Source organism: Xenopus tropicalis, chromosome 3, assembly GCF_000004195.4.
Source record: "Xenopus tropicalis strain Nigerian chromosome 3, UCB_Xtro_10.0, whole genome shotgun sequence".
Taxonomy (NCBI): Eukaryota; Metazoa; Chordata; class Amphibia; order Anura; family Pipidae; genus Xenopus; species Xenopus tropicalis.
In genome coordinates this window covers 33,843,704-33,862,005 of record NC_030679.2, presented here as the reverse complement: position 1 = coordinate 33,862,005, position 18,302 = coordinate 33,843,704, and the positions used below count along the sequence as shown (strand labels likewise).

The following is an 18,302-nucleotide window of genomic DNA, read 5'->3' as shown; positions in this document are numbered from 1 at the left end:
AGAAGTTTAGAAACAGAAAAATAATTCTAACAGAAGAGGAATAAAGCATTTCAACTACATCGTATAGCTTTGCTGAACTTTTTCATTAAATTGCAAACCCATATCTGACCTGGAATCCTGTTTTCTTCTCACCTACCCTTCATATTCTGCGTTCCCTCTTCCTCTATTCCACTTGAAGTTCTCTGTGTAAATTATGTATGAGGTGCGTTCATCCCCAGGTAAAGCAAAAATCTAATACTTCAGAAAGAAAATAACTGTACATCTTGAATCTAGTCTGTAAAAATATTATTTGCAATATTTGCATTTTTCCTACCTTTTTTTTCTTGATCTTTCAGATTTTAGATAAACCATCACCATCATATTCTTAAAAAAAGTTCAACTAAGTTACCGTAATAATTCAGCACTAGGGGAAGAAAATCGAAATCTCTCAAACTTTAGCATGTTCACAGGCTTAAGCTGACCGGCAGCAATTTAAGGATATGACTTTAATTTTGTTGTTAAGTTCTAATGGTAATGTTTAGTAACCAGCAGTTAAAAATATGAATATAAACATATTAATAGAGTGACAAATGTAAGGATATATTTCAGTAGTAACATTGTCTCCCTCTAGAGCAGTGATCCCCAACCAGTGGCTCAGGGGCAACATGTTGCTCCCCAACCCCTTGGATGTTGCTCTCAGTGCCCCCAGACCAGGTAGTTATTTTTGAATTCCTGACTTGGGGGCAAGTTTTGGTTAAATAAAAACAAGATTTACTACCAAATAAAGCCCCCTGTAAGCTGATAGTGTGCATAGAGGCTGCCTAATAGCCAATCTTAGCCCTTATTTGGCACCTCCATGAACTTATATGCTGCTTGTGTTGCTCTTTTTACATTTGACTGTGGCTCACAAGTAAGAAAGGTTGGGGACCCCTGCTTTAGAGTTAATGAGTAGTGATGAGTAGTGATGGGCAAAATGTTTTGCCAGGCATGGATTTGTGGCGAATTTCCGCGTTTCGTCATTAGTGGATTGTTTCGCGAAACGAATGAAAAACTTTGCCACGGAAAAATTCGCTGCGCGACAAAAGAATAGCCCCCGGCGACAAAACAATAGCAGAGCGCGACAATTTTTTTTTGACGCGCAACATTTTCACCGTTTCGTGAATTTTTCAGCGTTTCGCGAATCTTTTGAAAGATTCACTTATTTCTCAGCGAAGCGAAACGGGACAGATTCGCTCATCACTAGTGAATCTTTTGTCGCCCGCGGCTATACTTTTGTCGCGGGCGACAATTTTAGGACACGTGGCAAATTTTTTCATCCGTTTCGTGAAACAATCCGCCAATGGCGAAACGCGGAAATTCGCCGCGAATCCATGCCTGCCGAAACATTTTGCTCATCACTATTAATGAGATGTTGCCATCATCTGTACTACAAGTTGTGTGGAGATTGTAATATCCAACTATAAGGTCTCATTATGTTTGCTACCATACAGCATCAGCATATGTTTATAGAATCTCACCATTTAACTGTAGGTCAGTGTCACAAAGGGGATTGTAGTAGCCAAAACCCATCTCTTTATTGTCGACTTTATTGTCACTACTTCCCATAGTAATTTATGAAAAACATACCTAAAGTACAAGTAGATGTGACAGGTGGACCACGACAAATGCGCACAGTTACCTACAGTTCCCCAAAACTATTTCAAATAGTGAAACATTTATCATCAGATGTTATTAGTAAGTAAAGCACGCTATCAAAAATTCCACAGAATTTAGTCCTTCTAGAATCTTCATAATTGTGTGAAAAAGATTCAGATTCAGAATTAGCCTGAGAAGTAGGTTTCTCAAATCCTTCATCAGCTTTGCAGAAAATCTTACTTATTATAATAACAATACAATCAGCTATAATCAGCTCCAGCTTACAAGTACAAGAACTTTTCCTGTGTGAGCTTAATGGGATTCCAGAAGCATTTCAAGTTTCTTTGTTGCGGAGATTACTTTTTATAGTTTTTGCCTTAACTGTAGTGTTGTCAGTCTAGTAAACTTGCCTTTTCTGCCTAGTGTTAACTACTGTATTTTGCCAACTGAACTCCGTACTCAGTGACTGATGCTGCTTTAGTAGTGCATTTTTATTGGTTCATGTAGGATACCAAGCTAAAAACATCTGTGCTTAGCCATTGGGAGAAAATGTCCAACTTGCAGCTATTGTTGATGTAAATGATTGATGAAAGTGCCAACACAAAGATTACAGGTAGCTTGCATTGTATACTTAAGCTGGCCATACACGCACCGATAATATCGTACAATATTCGGTGCGTGTATGGCAAGTCGGCGAGTCGACCGGTATCGCAGGAGGCTGCTGATATTGGTCGACTCGCTGATCGGCCAAGTCAAAAGATTTTGATTGGGTGCCATAGAAGGCGCCTGAGCAAAATCTGCCGTCACGGCTAAATCGGCAGAAGGAGGTAGAAATCCTATTGTTTCTACCTCCTTATCTGCTATTTCAGCCCTGAAGGTTAGTGGCGGGTCTGACGAAGATCACAGATCGCCATGTGTGTGGCCACCTTTACGTGTTGCTTTGTATCATTCCTCAAACCCCTCATAACCCCTGACTCTAAATTCTTAAGTGGGCATTGTTGGCATTTGATTTGGAAGTGTTTTAGTTCACAGTAGATTGTATGCAGAATAGATGTACACACATGTACATTTGGAAGATGAAAAATTTAGTCAGGAATGGGGAGCTGGGTACTAATGGGCACCCTCATCTTCATCACATATAGTGAAGACAAGATAGGCAGTACTTTACATTACAGACATATTTATAATAAACGGACATTAACAGATAAAGGGATGCGCTCACAAGAGCGTACATTATAATGGCACCTTTTAGGCTCCCTACACTCTTTTACATATACATAATATTATATGTCCCTTCCATAATGATCCCACTTATCCAATGTCAGAATGGACTACTTAGGGCCCACCAGAGAACCTGATCTCAAGGGTGGCTCTGGTGCTCAGTGATGATAATTATGCCCTGCCAATTCCACCGCTAAACACCCTGGACAATACCCCTCAACCTGTGGTGCCGCAGGCTGATAAGACTAATGGCAAGTAGAGAGCTGCAGGGTTCGCTGGTAGGACAGTCCAACCGTGCACTTGTCCATTTTAAACCCATGCACAGGTCCGAATTTTACAAATAAAAAAGTATTTTTTATACGGAAAACTATTATATTTTGTGGTGTGTGTTTGGTTTTTTTTACAAACAAGAGTTGCTTTGGCAATAAGTTTCACTAAACATTTAATCTTAAATGCATAAACCTATTTATGTTATCCAGTAGCTATGCTTTTTTAGTATTTACTGACCAAAATATGAAATGTGAAATGGTGAATGTTGGTAGTCCACCTAAATTATACATAAGGTAGCAGTATGATTTAGTGATGTTAGCATAGTAATGAGGAACTGGTAAATTAGACCATCCATAATTACTTGTAACTATAAATCTTCTGCCCCAAATTAAGATGGCCTTTTGAACCCTATGCTGTACAATTTTGTCCTATGTAAGCAGATTTGTTCTCCTGTAGCATTCTTCTGTTTCATGTTTTGGTAGCATATTTATTGGTACAAAGCATCCTCATAATTTTATGCAATATTCACATTTTTACTGCACAGCACCATACACTCATTTGTCTCTATCTGCAAACTGCAGGCACCAGCATAGCATCATTATAATTATTTATAATTATCTAGCCCGGCTCCTACGATGCTACAAATACATGTGACATTACACATAAAAAGCCAGAAGGTTCCAGTGTCTGCAAAAATAGAAATATCCTCTAAGGTGTTAAAGCAACAGCATCACCTTGCAGCCTTAGAAATCCGTCTGCTTTCTGTTCTTGCCAGGCTGTGCAAATTTGCCCACTCAGTTATCACATTAAAAAATGCTAATTCCATATTTCCAAGTGAAAACATATACAGTATATTGTTAAGTGAATGTCTATGATGGAGGCTTTTCTTGTGGAATCATTAAGGAATTTGAATACATAGGATCTATATTAACTATTTAAATCTAAGCAGAGTACTACTGTATATATTGGGTTCATGGCATTGTTACAACAGATATGGCCTAGACTTGATTTAAGATCCAACCAGCGAGCATGGCGTTTGCTGATGGATGATCAATTTTCAGGCATGGTTTCATTTTATCATCTACGCAGACCACAGTCATCCCATCCAGATCGCTATCTTTTATACTTATCTCCTTCCTTTTCTTCAACCAGATGGCTGCCCTGATCTGTGCAATGGCAATGGGAGATGCACACTCGGTCAGAACAGCTGGCAGTGTATCTGCCAGACTGGCTGGAGAGGGTCTGGATGCAATGTTGCCATGGAAACTTCTTGTGCTGATAACAAGGATAATGAGGGAGGTGAGCAAAAGTCTTCCATTTCTAAATCCCTAAAGAACACAAGGTTATATGTGCACTTTAGTTTGGACTGATTTACGGACAAAATTCTGTTTGATTTAAAATAAAATGTAAAAAATGAGAGTGATAACGTGTCAAATAAAGATACAACAGTGATAAATAAATGTGGTTAACTGTCTGAGTGCAGAAAAAACTGTAAATATTTTGCTGACCATAGCAACTAAACATAGTTTGAAATAAATTAGCTGGCGGATTATCTCTTTCTTAGCATGTCTTCAAATCCTAAATTGCTTTGGAAAACAGGACAACACTGGGTATCTGTGCAATGCAGAATAGGAAAAGGATGATTATATACAGGCAAGTTGAGCCAGAGTCCCTCCAGCTGCTGCTGAACAAAAGCATCCAGCATCTATCATAGTTGTTTTTCTTTTAACATTGAAACCTTTATTAGATATAAAGTACAATATAATGTGCATGACGGTGCAGGGTATAGAGTGTCTGTAATGGCCTTAATATAAATACAGTCATGGGGTACATAGCACCAATACAAAAATCTAATTACACACTAGAATTACTTGGGACTTAATATATTATAGAAAAGGTGGCCTGTTGTGCGTGGTGTTTATCATACGTATATTTATGTCTTAATGTTTTGGTCATGCTGTAGTATGTATTGTCATGCAACAATATAAACATCTTATTATTGGGGGAGCAGCCCAGGTCAACCCAAGGTAGGAGCTGGTAGACAGAGTAATAGATACTGTATATTGAAATACATGGAGGCATGATGGAATTCTCTGTTTCCCTCTATATTCTTACTAATCATATTAAAGTGTTTTTTAACCTAAAATTAACGTTTTTGATTATTTAACTTTATATTCAGCAACTCATCAGTTTCAGTGTGGAATTTAAGCAGCTATATGGCTGCTAGGATCCAAATTACCCTAGCAACCAGACAGTGCTTTAAATGAGAAAACTGGAATAGGAGCAGGTCTGAATAGAATGATTAGTAATAAAAAGTAACTACAGGTATAGGACCCATTATCCAGAATGCTCGGGACCAAGGGTATTCCGGATAAGGGGTCTTTCCGTAATTTGGATTTCAGTACCTTAAGTATACTAAAAAATAAATAAAACATGAATTAAACCCAATAGGATTGTTTTGCATCCAATAAGGATTAATTATATCTTAGTTGGGATCAATTACAAGGTTCTGTTTTATTTCTACATAGAAAAAGGAAATCAGTTTTAAAATTCTGAATTATTTGATTAAAATGGAGTCTATGGGAGACAGGCTTTCCGTAATTCGGAGCTTTCTGGATAACGGGTTTCCAGATAAGGGGTCCGATACCTGTATAACAATGAAATTGTAGCTTCACACAGCAATAGTTTTTTTGGCTGCTGGGGTCAGTGACCCCCTTTTGAAAAAGCCAGAAGAGAACAGCAAATAATTAAGAAATGTTAAAAAAATGAAAAAATGATTGAAAAAATGAAAATTTCTATGAACTGGTCATTCTAAAACATACTAAAAGTTAACTTGAAGGTGAACTACCCCTTTAACAACCTACTGCTTGTACAGCCGCTATAGACTAATAAAGTCAAGTTTTCAAAAACATTTCACATAAAATAGAACAGACATAGAACAGGGTGTGCCTTTTGTACATTAGTTTTGCCTTAATATCTATTCCATGTGAATGTCCCCTTTGAGAAGCCTACGGCTTTGTGCTTCTCCTCAAAGAGTGACAAATAACTACTTCCCTGTATAAACATTATGTACTTGAGTGTGTTGTACAAAGGCAAGACTACCTTGCATTTGTGACATTAGGGGCCAAATATACTCCATCATTTCTCTCTCTTTTTTAAAAAAAATTATTAATTTATTGACTAAATTTGTTTTCCCGAATGTCTGATATTTACAAAAAAAAAGTTGAAAGGAAATGTTACTCCGAGAAAAGTAGTAAAAACTCAACTTTTTTAAATTGTTGATGCTAAAATCTTGACTTTATCAAAATGAGAGAATTCGGAAAAGTCCCAAATTTCAGACAAAACCCAGTGAAATCTCTAAAGTTTCAATACAAAAGAAAGAACTTCAAGGAAAGGGAAGGGACCTCTGCCTCTGCTACATGAACTCGGCAAGCTTAATTTGGCGAATTGTCAGTAATAGTAAATAGTTAATCTCAGCAGCATTTTTTCTCTGCAACTTTTTAAAAAATAATTTGAATCGAGTTTAAAATTAAAAGTCGATGGTTAGTAAATGAGCCTCCTTGTGTTTCCATTTGAGCTGCAATTAGCATCCAAGCAAGGTTTGTATATGATGTTCCTGTTATTAGGAAGTTATTTTAGGGACATTTCTGAGAAGGAGTTCCCCACAGCGTATTGATTGGGAAGAGGAAGACACATTTCCTATGGTGTTAGCCACACTGCAGAGCATTTCTTAGTAAAGCATAGCGGGAAATTGAGTCCATAAAATATTGTTTCACTCAGGCAGCAACGTGATACCATCTCTTACCTACAAATACATATTATATTTGTCAATGAACAAACAAAGGAACAAACTGTATCTGTGTGTACTTGTTCCTTATAGCAAGCTACCAGTACCAGTATGCAACATAAAACATCGTTCTTAGTGACCCTACTATTAGGCTAATGAAGATCATTTTTGCTACTTAATGCACTGACCCTTAGGATTGTGGCAATGGCTACCACAAGGCTTTTTTTTTAACTTAAAAAACAGCTTTCCGCTAAATGTGCATATTGGATCCAAGTGGTTGCCTGCTGTGAAAAGTGTATCTTGTAGTATATAATTGAATTGAATTCTTATGAATAGACTGAATTTAGAATGACTGAATTTAAACTCAAATCAAAGTTGTGATATAATGTACATTTTTATTATGAAGAGAAGTATCTGTCTGTTTGCAAGTTGCTTCAATGGGTTAACTGATAGTTTCTTCATAGAATGTTTAAAGGCATTGCTTCTTTAGTTAAAGGAAAACTATACCCCATTAGTGATGAGCAAATCTGTCCCGTTTCACTTCGCCAATAAATTCACCAATAAACAGCGAAAATGTAGAGCGGAAAAAATTGTCTCCCGCGACTATTCTTTTGACGCCTGCGACTATATTTTTGGATGTGCGCCGAATTTTTCTGCGGCAAATTTTTTCATCCATTTCGCGAAACAATCCACCAGTGGCGAAACGCAGAAATTCGCGCAAATCCATGCCTGGCAAAACGTTTCGCCCATCACTAATGGTCATTGTGCATAGACACAAAGAAGAACTTCTGTTGCAATTTTTGTGCAGTGTACTAAAGTAGATGTTAAGCACATTGGTAAACTGTGTGCAAAATCTGGTGCAGGTTAGTTAGTGGACACTTGCCATTATATTGCAATTCCTGGAAAACCACTGCATTGTGGGAAAAAATGGAAAAGATATTGCACAATATAGAGCGGCTGTGAGCGCTAATTGTTAATAATTTCTATTAGATACATTAAATGAGCTGTTTAATGTAGGGACTAAATGAACAATATTCTGTAGGATTACTAGGGAATTGTGCAATTTAATGCCCTGCTGCACCACCACCAGTACAGCTGCACTTCCCAACATCCTTCAAGTATCCAACAATTGCAAGCCCTTGCAAGGCCATCTTCCTTGTCTTTGAATTTAAGTGCACAGTTTGTTTCAACAATATTTTAAAGCACATTTTAAAGCAACTTCCTTGTGCTATGTAAATAAATTATTTCGAATATCTTTTTTTTTTAATTTTGAATTAAAATAACTACCGCATATGACAGTTCAGCCATTCAAAGTACATCCTGAAATAATTCACACAGAAATTATTTCCGCGCTGCGTTGAAAATTGATATTCAGGTGTTCTCATATTTCTTCTTTATGGGAATCAAGCTACTGTTATGATACAATATAATTCACACAGGAGAGTAAGAGTTCTTTGTAATGTATAATAAGAGCGTTTTAGTAATACTATCAAATGACAGCAAATAGAATGCTCTAGTATAGTTGTATTTTTGAAAAAAAACAAAACGTTCATTATATTGGTTATTGTTGCACTACATGCAGATAAAGCTATTCAACAGCAATATCTTCTAATTCTCCAACTTGGAGGCTTTTAAAGGAGAACTAAAGCTTAACTGACCATAACTAAATTAGTGTGTGATTCATGATGTAAGTCAGTTGCCTTTGTCAGGGCAACATCCCAAGGGATCCCTACAAGCAATATCTTTTATAAATCAGGTGTGAATACTGTGCACTTTTTGTGCTGATTGGCACAAGTTTTGTGTGTCTGGGCATCTAATCCAAGCAATAGTAAAGTGGCAAGATCTGAAGCAGCCCAGTATTTTTGTGTGAAAAGAATCTGGCTAGTGCTATACAATGCGACTAGTTTCCCTATATGCCATTACCCAAAAGTTGTATCTGTTACATAACCAGGTTTATTTAGCCATTAGGTTCTGACTGAAGCTCCTTTGGAGCTCAGTGCTATAGCTAGGCCCCAGCACAGAAGTTATTCAGGGTGAGATTTGAAGAGAATGCTTATTTGTTCTCCTAAATTCCCCTGGAACCTAGAGTGAGGCTGTCACTAAACACTTCCCTGGTCTAGATAATGTTTAGACCAGGGAAGTTAAATGGCTTGTTGGCTGGCTGACCATGTTTTACATATTGTATCTTTAGTCTGGTTATTATGGGGGCCAGAACGTTAAACAACTAAGCTTAAAAAAAAACCTACTTAATTAGGGTGGCAACTTTATCAGATATCTCTACACATTCCGCTGGTATTTTGGTTTTTCTCCATCTGATTATCAGAAGAACCTGTATTGGATCCTTTTTGATATAAACTGACATCCCCAGAAACTGAATTTTGTTGGGACTGAGATGAAGATATTTGAACGTATCATTATGGTGTCCCACTGATATCATAGTACAGGCAATAGATTTTAGTGTACTCTCATTTTTTTATTGGAGGATGGGATTCAAAACGTTGTACTGTTTCTAGTCTCTCCATGCAACTATTTTAACTTTATAAAGTAGGATTGTGCCAAATTAATCTTTTTGAGTCCTCTAATTTTTAGCAGAGGTCAAGTAGTATTACATTTTAAATAAGAATGATGAATGCATTCTAAAGCAGTGCCTCCATTATTCATTTTCCCATACTGACACATCTATTTCAAATAAAAGAAGCTTGACATATATAAACCATTATTAACAGCAGGCAAGCAGTATTGAAAATGTAGAAAATGCATCCAATGTTTAATCTCTCCAAGGAACATTTTTATAAAGAAGAAACTGCCTCTCTGTCCATAACATATATGGTGCAGAACTAAAGCATTTGACTGATCCCTGGTCTCCAAAAGAGGGAATCAAACTTCATTCAATCCCAGAGGTGAGCTCCCCAAGATATGTACATAATGAATACACAGACATACATCAAATGTGCTAAAAATAATTAGCCCAGGAACTGGTTTTGTGAAAATACCAGGAACTGCTTTAAACTTATAACAGCAGCAGCAAATGCAGAAAAATAGAGGTGGCACTGAAGAGAACAATAGAAAGTGTCTATCCAGGCCATGGGTAGGTTCTACAAAAAACAGCAATTGGTTTGATAAGAGAGAGCATTGTTATCATCTGAGGCTTCATCACCTGTTGACAGTTCACCTGTAGCATCTGAACAGGATGTCCTAATAGATGGACTATCTGATTGATCTACCATACCTAGGAATATAAAAGTGGTCAGTGTATGCATTTCCTTTTGAGCAAAGATATACAGTGAAGATCAGATGCATGAGAGATTAGACAAAGAAATCAATGGCAGGGAATTTGATATAAAACATTAAGGTGGTGACCAAATTAGGATATAGGATGGACTAGTTAGTTTAATAAGTAGGAATTCTTTCCTATATATATTATTCTTTTGTTAAATAAAACTAATAACTACAATGTTTTCCATATTTTTTGTAGATAGACTATAGACATTGGTTTGCTTTTAAACTACTCCCCAACTGGTACAAACTTTAAACTAGGAGGAGAAGTGTAAATTAAGCTCCTGTGTCTCTTCTGCTGATTCAATGTTCTTAATATTCTCTGTTGTCTTTGTCTTGAGTTATGATGAATAAAGAGATGTTCCTCTAGACAACTTAAAAGTTAGCAGGATTTGGACACATATTGAAATATGCATGCAGGGTCGGACTAGGAAGTGGACCCCGCCATGGCCCCACACCTCCCGCCAAATGCTCGATCCCCTCCCCCGAGTGTGTCAGGGAATGGAGACCGGCAGCCTTGGGGGAACGCCCAGTGGGGTCTTTTTCCGACACTATATGCATGTATCGTAAGTGGACAATTTTACACAGGCTAAGGGGCACATTTACTAATCCACGAATCCAAATCCCGAATGGGAAAAAATCCGATTGGAAAAGAAAATTTTGCGACTTTTTCATATTTTGCGCAATTTTTCTGTCGCCGCCGCGACTTTATTGTATTTTGCGCGACTTTTTCGTCACCGCCGCAATTTTTTCATATTAAGCAATTCTAAACAGCGGAAAAACCAATCCGATTATTTCGCGACTGCAACAAAAAAGTCACGCAAAATATGAAAAGTGACGACGGGGACGAAAAAGTCGCAAAATACTGATCATTACGAAAAACGCATTCGGATGCTTTCGGTCCGTTCATGGATTAGTAAATGTGCCCCAATGTGTTAGACCGTGTATGCTACCTGACTTCTTGACAGGGACATTTTCAGGGACAGCAGCATTTACTTTTTTTTAATATTCAAGTTGATAATAGTTTATATAAGCATAGATTGGGGGGCTTATTAATTATCCTGAAACAGACCACAAATTTGACAGATCTAAAGCAAATTCCTCCTGACATTCTATCTTCCTAACAAGAAGGCTCACAGATTGAAGTTACAGTTTTAAGCATAGGATAGTTCACAGTTTTCTGCTTATTTATTCCTTATGGCCCGATGGTGGCATGGTCCCAGTATGAATGTGCCAGTGATGAATAGCACCTCAGTATTTTGTCCAGAAAAAGAAAGCCCCCTTTTTGCAATGAGGTGGTCGACTTTGGTGGGTAATAGAGGGCATTGCTGGAAACTGTAATCTAACTAATAGGGGTGGGAAATACTTATGTCAGCCTGTGAGAGCAGAAGTAAATAAAATTGGAAGAAACAGCCAAGTGGGAGACTGAAATCCATTTATTAAGAATGCACAGTGAAAATGTGATAGATGCGGTACAAGCAACACCAAATAAATTGTAGGGAAAGAACCCTTTTGATTACGGTTTCCACAAGCGACAGAAATGTCCTCTTTGTAGTTGTAAAAAATATAACATGTAAATCAGGTTGGTGATGGCGTTTCCCTTACAAACTAGTGTACTGTTATGGCAATATGTACGAGACTTCCACTACCAGTAAATAGTAAATAGTTCAGTTGTAAAAATAACAAAAATTATGTTTACTAATGCACTACGGAATGAAGTTAGAGTCCATTTCCATGCTTGAATCGATATCACTTTACCTCACAATAAGTAATTAACAGCCATCCTAAACCTTTTACTAATGATATAAAGTGACTCCACTATGTGAATACTGAGATTATAGACAATTTAGCTCCCTTCCTATACTTGCTTTAATTGACTGGCTTCATGATTGCTTGATGACAGTATGGGAAGTGTACAGTATTTTTCATATTCATAATTAATTATTTACAATTAAAAAAAATCCCAGACCAATCTATTAAAGGTTTTGCTCCTCAGTTTTCCGATTTCCAGCTAAGTGTGCCAGAGTAAATTCATTATTGACCAAGAGGGTCGTAGGTTTTTTTTGCTGATGAAGATTCTAGGTTGGCAAAAAAAGTGAAATTGTGATAAAACCTTTCCTTTTTCACTTAGGGTGGTGCTATGAAAGTGCTTGGGAATTGACTGGGAATGATAGATTATATATATATATATATATATATATATATATATATACAAGTATACAGACATGCGATCCGTTAACCAGAAACTGTTTACCCAGAAAGCTCCAAATTATGGGAAGACCAATTCCCATAGACTCTATTTTAATCATATAATTCCCATTTTTTAAAAATGATTTCAATTTTTTTCCCGCAAGCATTTTGGCCCCAAAGTCGAATTTGTGTTTACTTCCACTTGAAAAAATGAAATACATCTCATATGTGTCTACACCTACAATAACCTGTACTTCTCAAAATATTACAGATAATATTTTTATACATGGATTCCGCTACACACAATTTATAAAAAAAATACAAGTTCACTATCAATTATATTTTCCAAAGACATTTTATTAGGTGAAGAATGGAAAACATGTGAATAGAGGCCACCACTTTATCTAGGGCTCATGAATCATTTAATTGCAGCTAATGGGTAACACTGATCCTCAAAATAATGTGGATCACCATAGGCTGCTATGCACTGCCATCAAACAAAACAACAATGCTGATCCTCAGTATTTTGATTGCTACTATTTTGTAGCCACAGTCAAACCGTTGAATGTTTCAATGCCCAAATGCTGACCATACAATACTAGATTAATTTTGTATGTTACTCAAGTGGTGGGCCAAATTAGTCTTATCCTATTTGTCAACTCTTGGCCCAACAATGAGATTACATGGGGACCTGTGCAGACAGTTCAAAGCAGTCTTGGGATGATGAGATTGTCTGCCTCACACAATCAATATCATTCTGACAGAGGCTATTACTGTAGCATACACTATGATTTACACACAGTGGCTAAAGGTACCTGGTATGATTTGCTTATTTGTTGTGGCCCCCGATATGCCCACCTTGGGTGGGGGATATCATGCTAATGCAATTATCTGGCCCTAAGCCAAATGATCACAGCATCAATGAGCCAATGCGGTCCTTGACCCGACAGAAAAATCAAGCCTGCCCAATCAACATCTGGCTGATTTTTGGGCAGATATGGGTTGGGGAGGCCTGTTAGGGGGCTCCATACACCGGCAGATAAGCTGCCAAATTGGTCCGCAGGACCTGAATTGGCAGTTTAAAGCTGCCCCTGTATGGCCACCTTTAGGGAATCTTAAGGAATCAGGTTCAAGATCATAATATGAGTACCTATTATATGCATTTGTCTTTCAGGAGATCAGCCTTATGCCAAATAGCTTCCCACTTTCCAGGTCCATTATATCTTAAATTAGTAGGACTAATAATCGCAGTACTGACATGTTACTGTAATAAAATATTTAAAATAAATATATATTAATATATTAGTGATGAGCGAATCTGTCCCATTTGCTTCTTGGAAAACAAGCAAAACTTGAAATGCTGAAAATTTTCAGAAAATGATGAGCATAAAAAAACGTGTGCGTCAAAAAAAGGATGCATACACATTTTTGCCGCTGAAATTTCACGAAAAAAAATCCACAAATCCATGCCTGCCATAAAATTTCGTTCATTCATTTTTTATTTATTTTTTATAAAAAGGTTGAGTGTGAAGGTGTCATTTGGGGTACTGCCTGGAGCTGACCATTCCAGTTTTCAGTAAATTGGAAAACTTTCTAAAATAAGCATATACACAAGCTCCAATCACACAGAGATTTTTTTTTCTTTTTTTGGGACTGCAAAAGCTCTGTGACATTTACAATAATACACATTTTTCACAGTACAAAAGAAAATCATGTCATTTACTTTCCCTCAACAAGCTTGGACTCAGCAGGGGGGTTTAATTCAAAGCTGACAAAAGATTTTTATCAAGTTGGAAACATAAAGGCCCACAATCTTTTGGGACTACTGTTGCATAATAGATGGACATGCGCCTGATAACAATCGTTACACGAACTCAAGCAATTAGAAGATTCGGACTATACAGCAGTTGACAATAACTTTCCTAACTGTCCCCTACATTTTCTTTTGTCATATTTACAGCAGACAGTATCGATTTCAGCATTACAATATATTTTTTTCTTTTTTGTTTTCTGAAGGAATTATTTGTTTCCTACTATTTTTCACGGCATGTAACCCTCATTGGTTCTCAAAGGATAGCGTGATTTCTGTGATGAGATCATGTTTGAATAAGATAAAACCATGTATTTTTCTCATCTTAGAAATAAGTCTCATGTAGAAAGTGCTTTGCCGGAACAGTAAGGATAATGTCCCACGGGGAGATTTAGTCGCGTCTTCCAGCGATAAGTCACTCGTTTTGTCTCTACATAGAGAAGAATATAAATCGCCAGTACCTAAACCAAGGATACTACTTCAAATCGATTATCCCTCTGTATCGCTAAGAGATTTTGCAAAGAAAGCAATGTTATTCAAAACTATTGGAATCGCTGAAAGTAAAACCCACTGAGCAGGAAGTCGCTGAGATATCCCAATTGCACTGAATGTCATTTCTAATTGTGGGAGGTCAATAATGAATTTGTGGGAAACAGAATCGCTCCCTTGTGGAAAGCTCTAGTAATCACTTGTTAGGAAAAGACGAGTCTAGTAAAAAATGATTTAAACATTAAATAAACCCAATAGGATTGTTTTGTTTCCAACAAAGATCAAGTACAGGTATGGGATCCCTTATCCGGAAACCCATTATCCAGAAAGCTCCGAATTATGGGAAGGCCCTCTCCCATAGACTACAAGCTTTTACCCTCTCCAAGTTCTTTTATAGAAGCCAGTTGTTCTGGTGTTAGGAGTCAAACATAGGGTTATAAATGTATTACTGCCAGAGGTTAAAGAGCCCATAAATGAGCAAACAAAACCCCAAACCAGAGAGACCAATTAATTGATTTTCACATTTAAAGGGTTTTTTTTTCAAAATCCAAAAATAAATAACAAAGCACAATCAAGTTTTTTCACAATCAAATTTTTTTCCCAATTGCAAGCCTATTTACAAAAGAAAACTTGAATCCTAATAAGCTTTTCAAAAAGTCACATAGTTCCATTCATTCTTACAAATTCATAAGCCAGCAGACACAACCCCAACAACAAGAGACTGATTTATTGATTTTCATTTTTTCATCAGAAAATAAATCAATACATTCAGTCGAGTTTATATTTCCAATTGCTAGCACATTTACAAAGAAAATTGAATCAAAATCAGAAAATCACCGGTTAAAAAAGCTTTATAGAAAATAATAGCTTCAATTTGAAAAATACACCTTGCATTGACATATATAAAAGGATTTTAGCTGCAGAATTCTCATTTTGATTCAATTTTGTGAGCTTCACAAGAGCTCAGTTTATAAATCTTAAAAATTCAAAACGAATTCAGAAAAAATTGAGATTGGTTATTTTCATCACTACTTTTTTTGAATTGGTAAAATAGCAATCAAATGTTAATACATTGGTGTAGAAGCTAAAGTAGCAGGCAGCACTTGTTCTAAATGGGGAGTCCTACGTATGAGATGGGTAATGTACTATGCAAACACCTTATTACCAGTATCAGAAGAAGTGCTGAGCACGACTTTTTTGTCGCCTGTGTCTTTTTTTTGTCACCCGTGTCTCTTTTTTTTAAAAAAAATACTGTGCCTATTTGTCGCGACTGCACTTATTTTGACATGACTTCGACTTTGTGACGTGCAAAAATGCAGCAATTCGCTACGAATCCATGCCTGGTGAAAAAATTTGCTCATCACTAATCAGAAGAGCGTCCTTAAGGCCTCCGTCTGTCTTTCATTCATATTCTGCTCATTATATACAATTACCAGCTGTATCTGCTGTGTTTCTAGCTCCAGTCCGTAATTATATGCTGTCATTGATACTGAAACAACTTTAGCTTCTATATCTTTCTCTAGTTCTGCACACATGTTCACAAGAGTTAAAGGCTCTATCATATGGATATATTCATCCCAGTTCAATTCAAGAGCCCCTAGTGCTCTACAGCCTTTGCATTCCCATCTATGCATATTACTTCTGGTGTTATACTTCCCTAATTAATTGCCTTAATCTGCGCTTATTTAATGAAGTTATTACTGATAGTCGCTGAAATTCCATCAAGACAAAAATATCTGTAAAATGCTAATTAGTTATTTAATAAAGACTGGTAGGTCTTGAAATATAAATATAGTACATGTTTCTCTCTAAATTACATTTATATATTTTTTATAATGGCAACAAATGTATGTGTTTGTGCGTGTGTGTGTATATATATATATAAACACTTAACACAAAGGTGTGTGGTTTTCTCTGTGAATACCTGATATTATATTCCTGCTTTCTTTACTTGGATAAGAACATGATGCATCTTGTCTGAAAATGGTCCATCTTGACAAATAACATGTTATAATCAGAGAATTTTCACACTTAGGTAAGCTAGCTCTCTCTTTTTGTATATGACACAATCAAAAGATCCCTTAAGGAACCCAAGAGGAGAAAGCAACAGCCTGATATCCTTGATGCACCACCACATTTAGAAACACTATTCAACCCTATAATATAGCTTGCATATATTATTAGAAATACTAATTAATATCAGTAACCTCTTTCCACCAGTATATGGCTTAGGGGACATAATAATGTGGCCATTTACTCTAGTCAGCACGTATTTAATCTTATCAATTAATCTTAAAACACACGTGACTGCATTCCTGATCAATTTTAGCACATGGACTTGGAAAGTGTTCACCAGAAGTGTCATTTTTAGTGATGAGTAAATCTGTTCCATTTTGCTTTGCTGAAAAATTTGCAAAACCCTAGAAAAATTCAGGAAACTTTTTTTTCCCCGGCAACTTCTGCACACAATTAAGTGCCATTATTTCTCATGAACTCTTTTTCGTGCAAATTGTATTGCGGTCTATGGCCATTTTTTTCACTGTGACTTTTTTTGTGCAAAATACATTGGGGTCATTTCATAGTGAAAATATTCTTCAGTGGCAAAATGCAAAATGTTGCTGCAAATCCAATAAAGGGAAGGTCTACTATTTTATGGCACAAAGTTAGAATTGGAGGGTTATTGTGATTATATTAGTTTACTCATAACATTATAAGGAAAAGATACGTGTTTCTAGTGCTATAAATAGTGAGGAGGGCACTATGGCAGTCAAAAGAGTGCACATCATTTCTCCTGCCCTAAGCAGACAATAAAATAGCACATAAGGCTAAGTCATCCCATGTGACTAATTCAATATTTGAATTAATTTTTTAGTTTAGAAGGTCAGACAATGGAATAACATTGTTTTTTAAGGATATGCCTGTTTATTTAATGCCACTGTGGACTTACAAAAGAATAAAAAGCATGGTATAAAAGCCATAGCTGCCTTATGTATCCCTGGTATTTCTTGTGGCCCAAATATTAAAACTAATTATGTTGACCAGATGGCGCTAAATATATGTGGTGAGTCAGCAGAGCTTGACAGCAAGTCATTATTCTATTACTTACTTCATGTATCCAAGAATAGTCTATTCTAGGGGGAAACAGCCAAAAGCGAAGGATCACTGAAATAATGATTGACATGTGGTCTATCTCCTGGAGGGAAGCCTACAGCCTACACAGTTCTGTGTAATTGCATTCTTTGTAGCTAAGACATTAACCCATTTCCTTTGGAGGTGGCCTGTCCAGAAACATCACAACATAATTTTATTTGTTAAAAAAGGGTTAAATGTCCTTTTGTGAACGTCTCAGGTGAACTTGGTTGTCTGTCGGACTATTGAGTTGTTGCAGTAAACCTCTTGCAGTAATTACTTTGGATTATCCTTGAACATTCTTCAAAGTCTTTTTTACCTTTCCAACAATTTGAGATTTATTTCTGCAACTTAAATTGAGTACTGCCTGATATAATTTGATGTTATTTTTTGAGTTATGATCATTTCATAACTTTTTATGCAATAGTGAGTTATTTTTTCTTAGGCATACCATGCCAATATAGTTGTACATCAAACTGCACTAAATGTATATTACAATGTATTTTATTCTAATAA

The 18,302-nt window shown here is 36.5% G+C and overlaps 1 protein-coding gene across 2 annotated transcripts in view; it reads left to right on the top strand.

Annotated features, from left to right (window-relative positions):
* Positions 1–18,302, top strand: part of tenm2 (teneurin transmembrane protein 2) — a 712,086-nt gene that overhangs the window by 603,160 nt on the left and 90,624 nt on the right. For both annotated transcript variants that reach the window (XM_031898791.1, XM_012959675.3), the window contains exon 13: positions 4,258–4,404. In XM_031898791.1, coding sequence (XP_031754651.1) covers positions 4,258–4,404 — 147 coding nt within the window. The remainder of the gene's footprint in view (positions 1–4,257; positions 4,405–18,302) is intronic.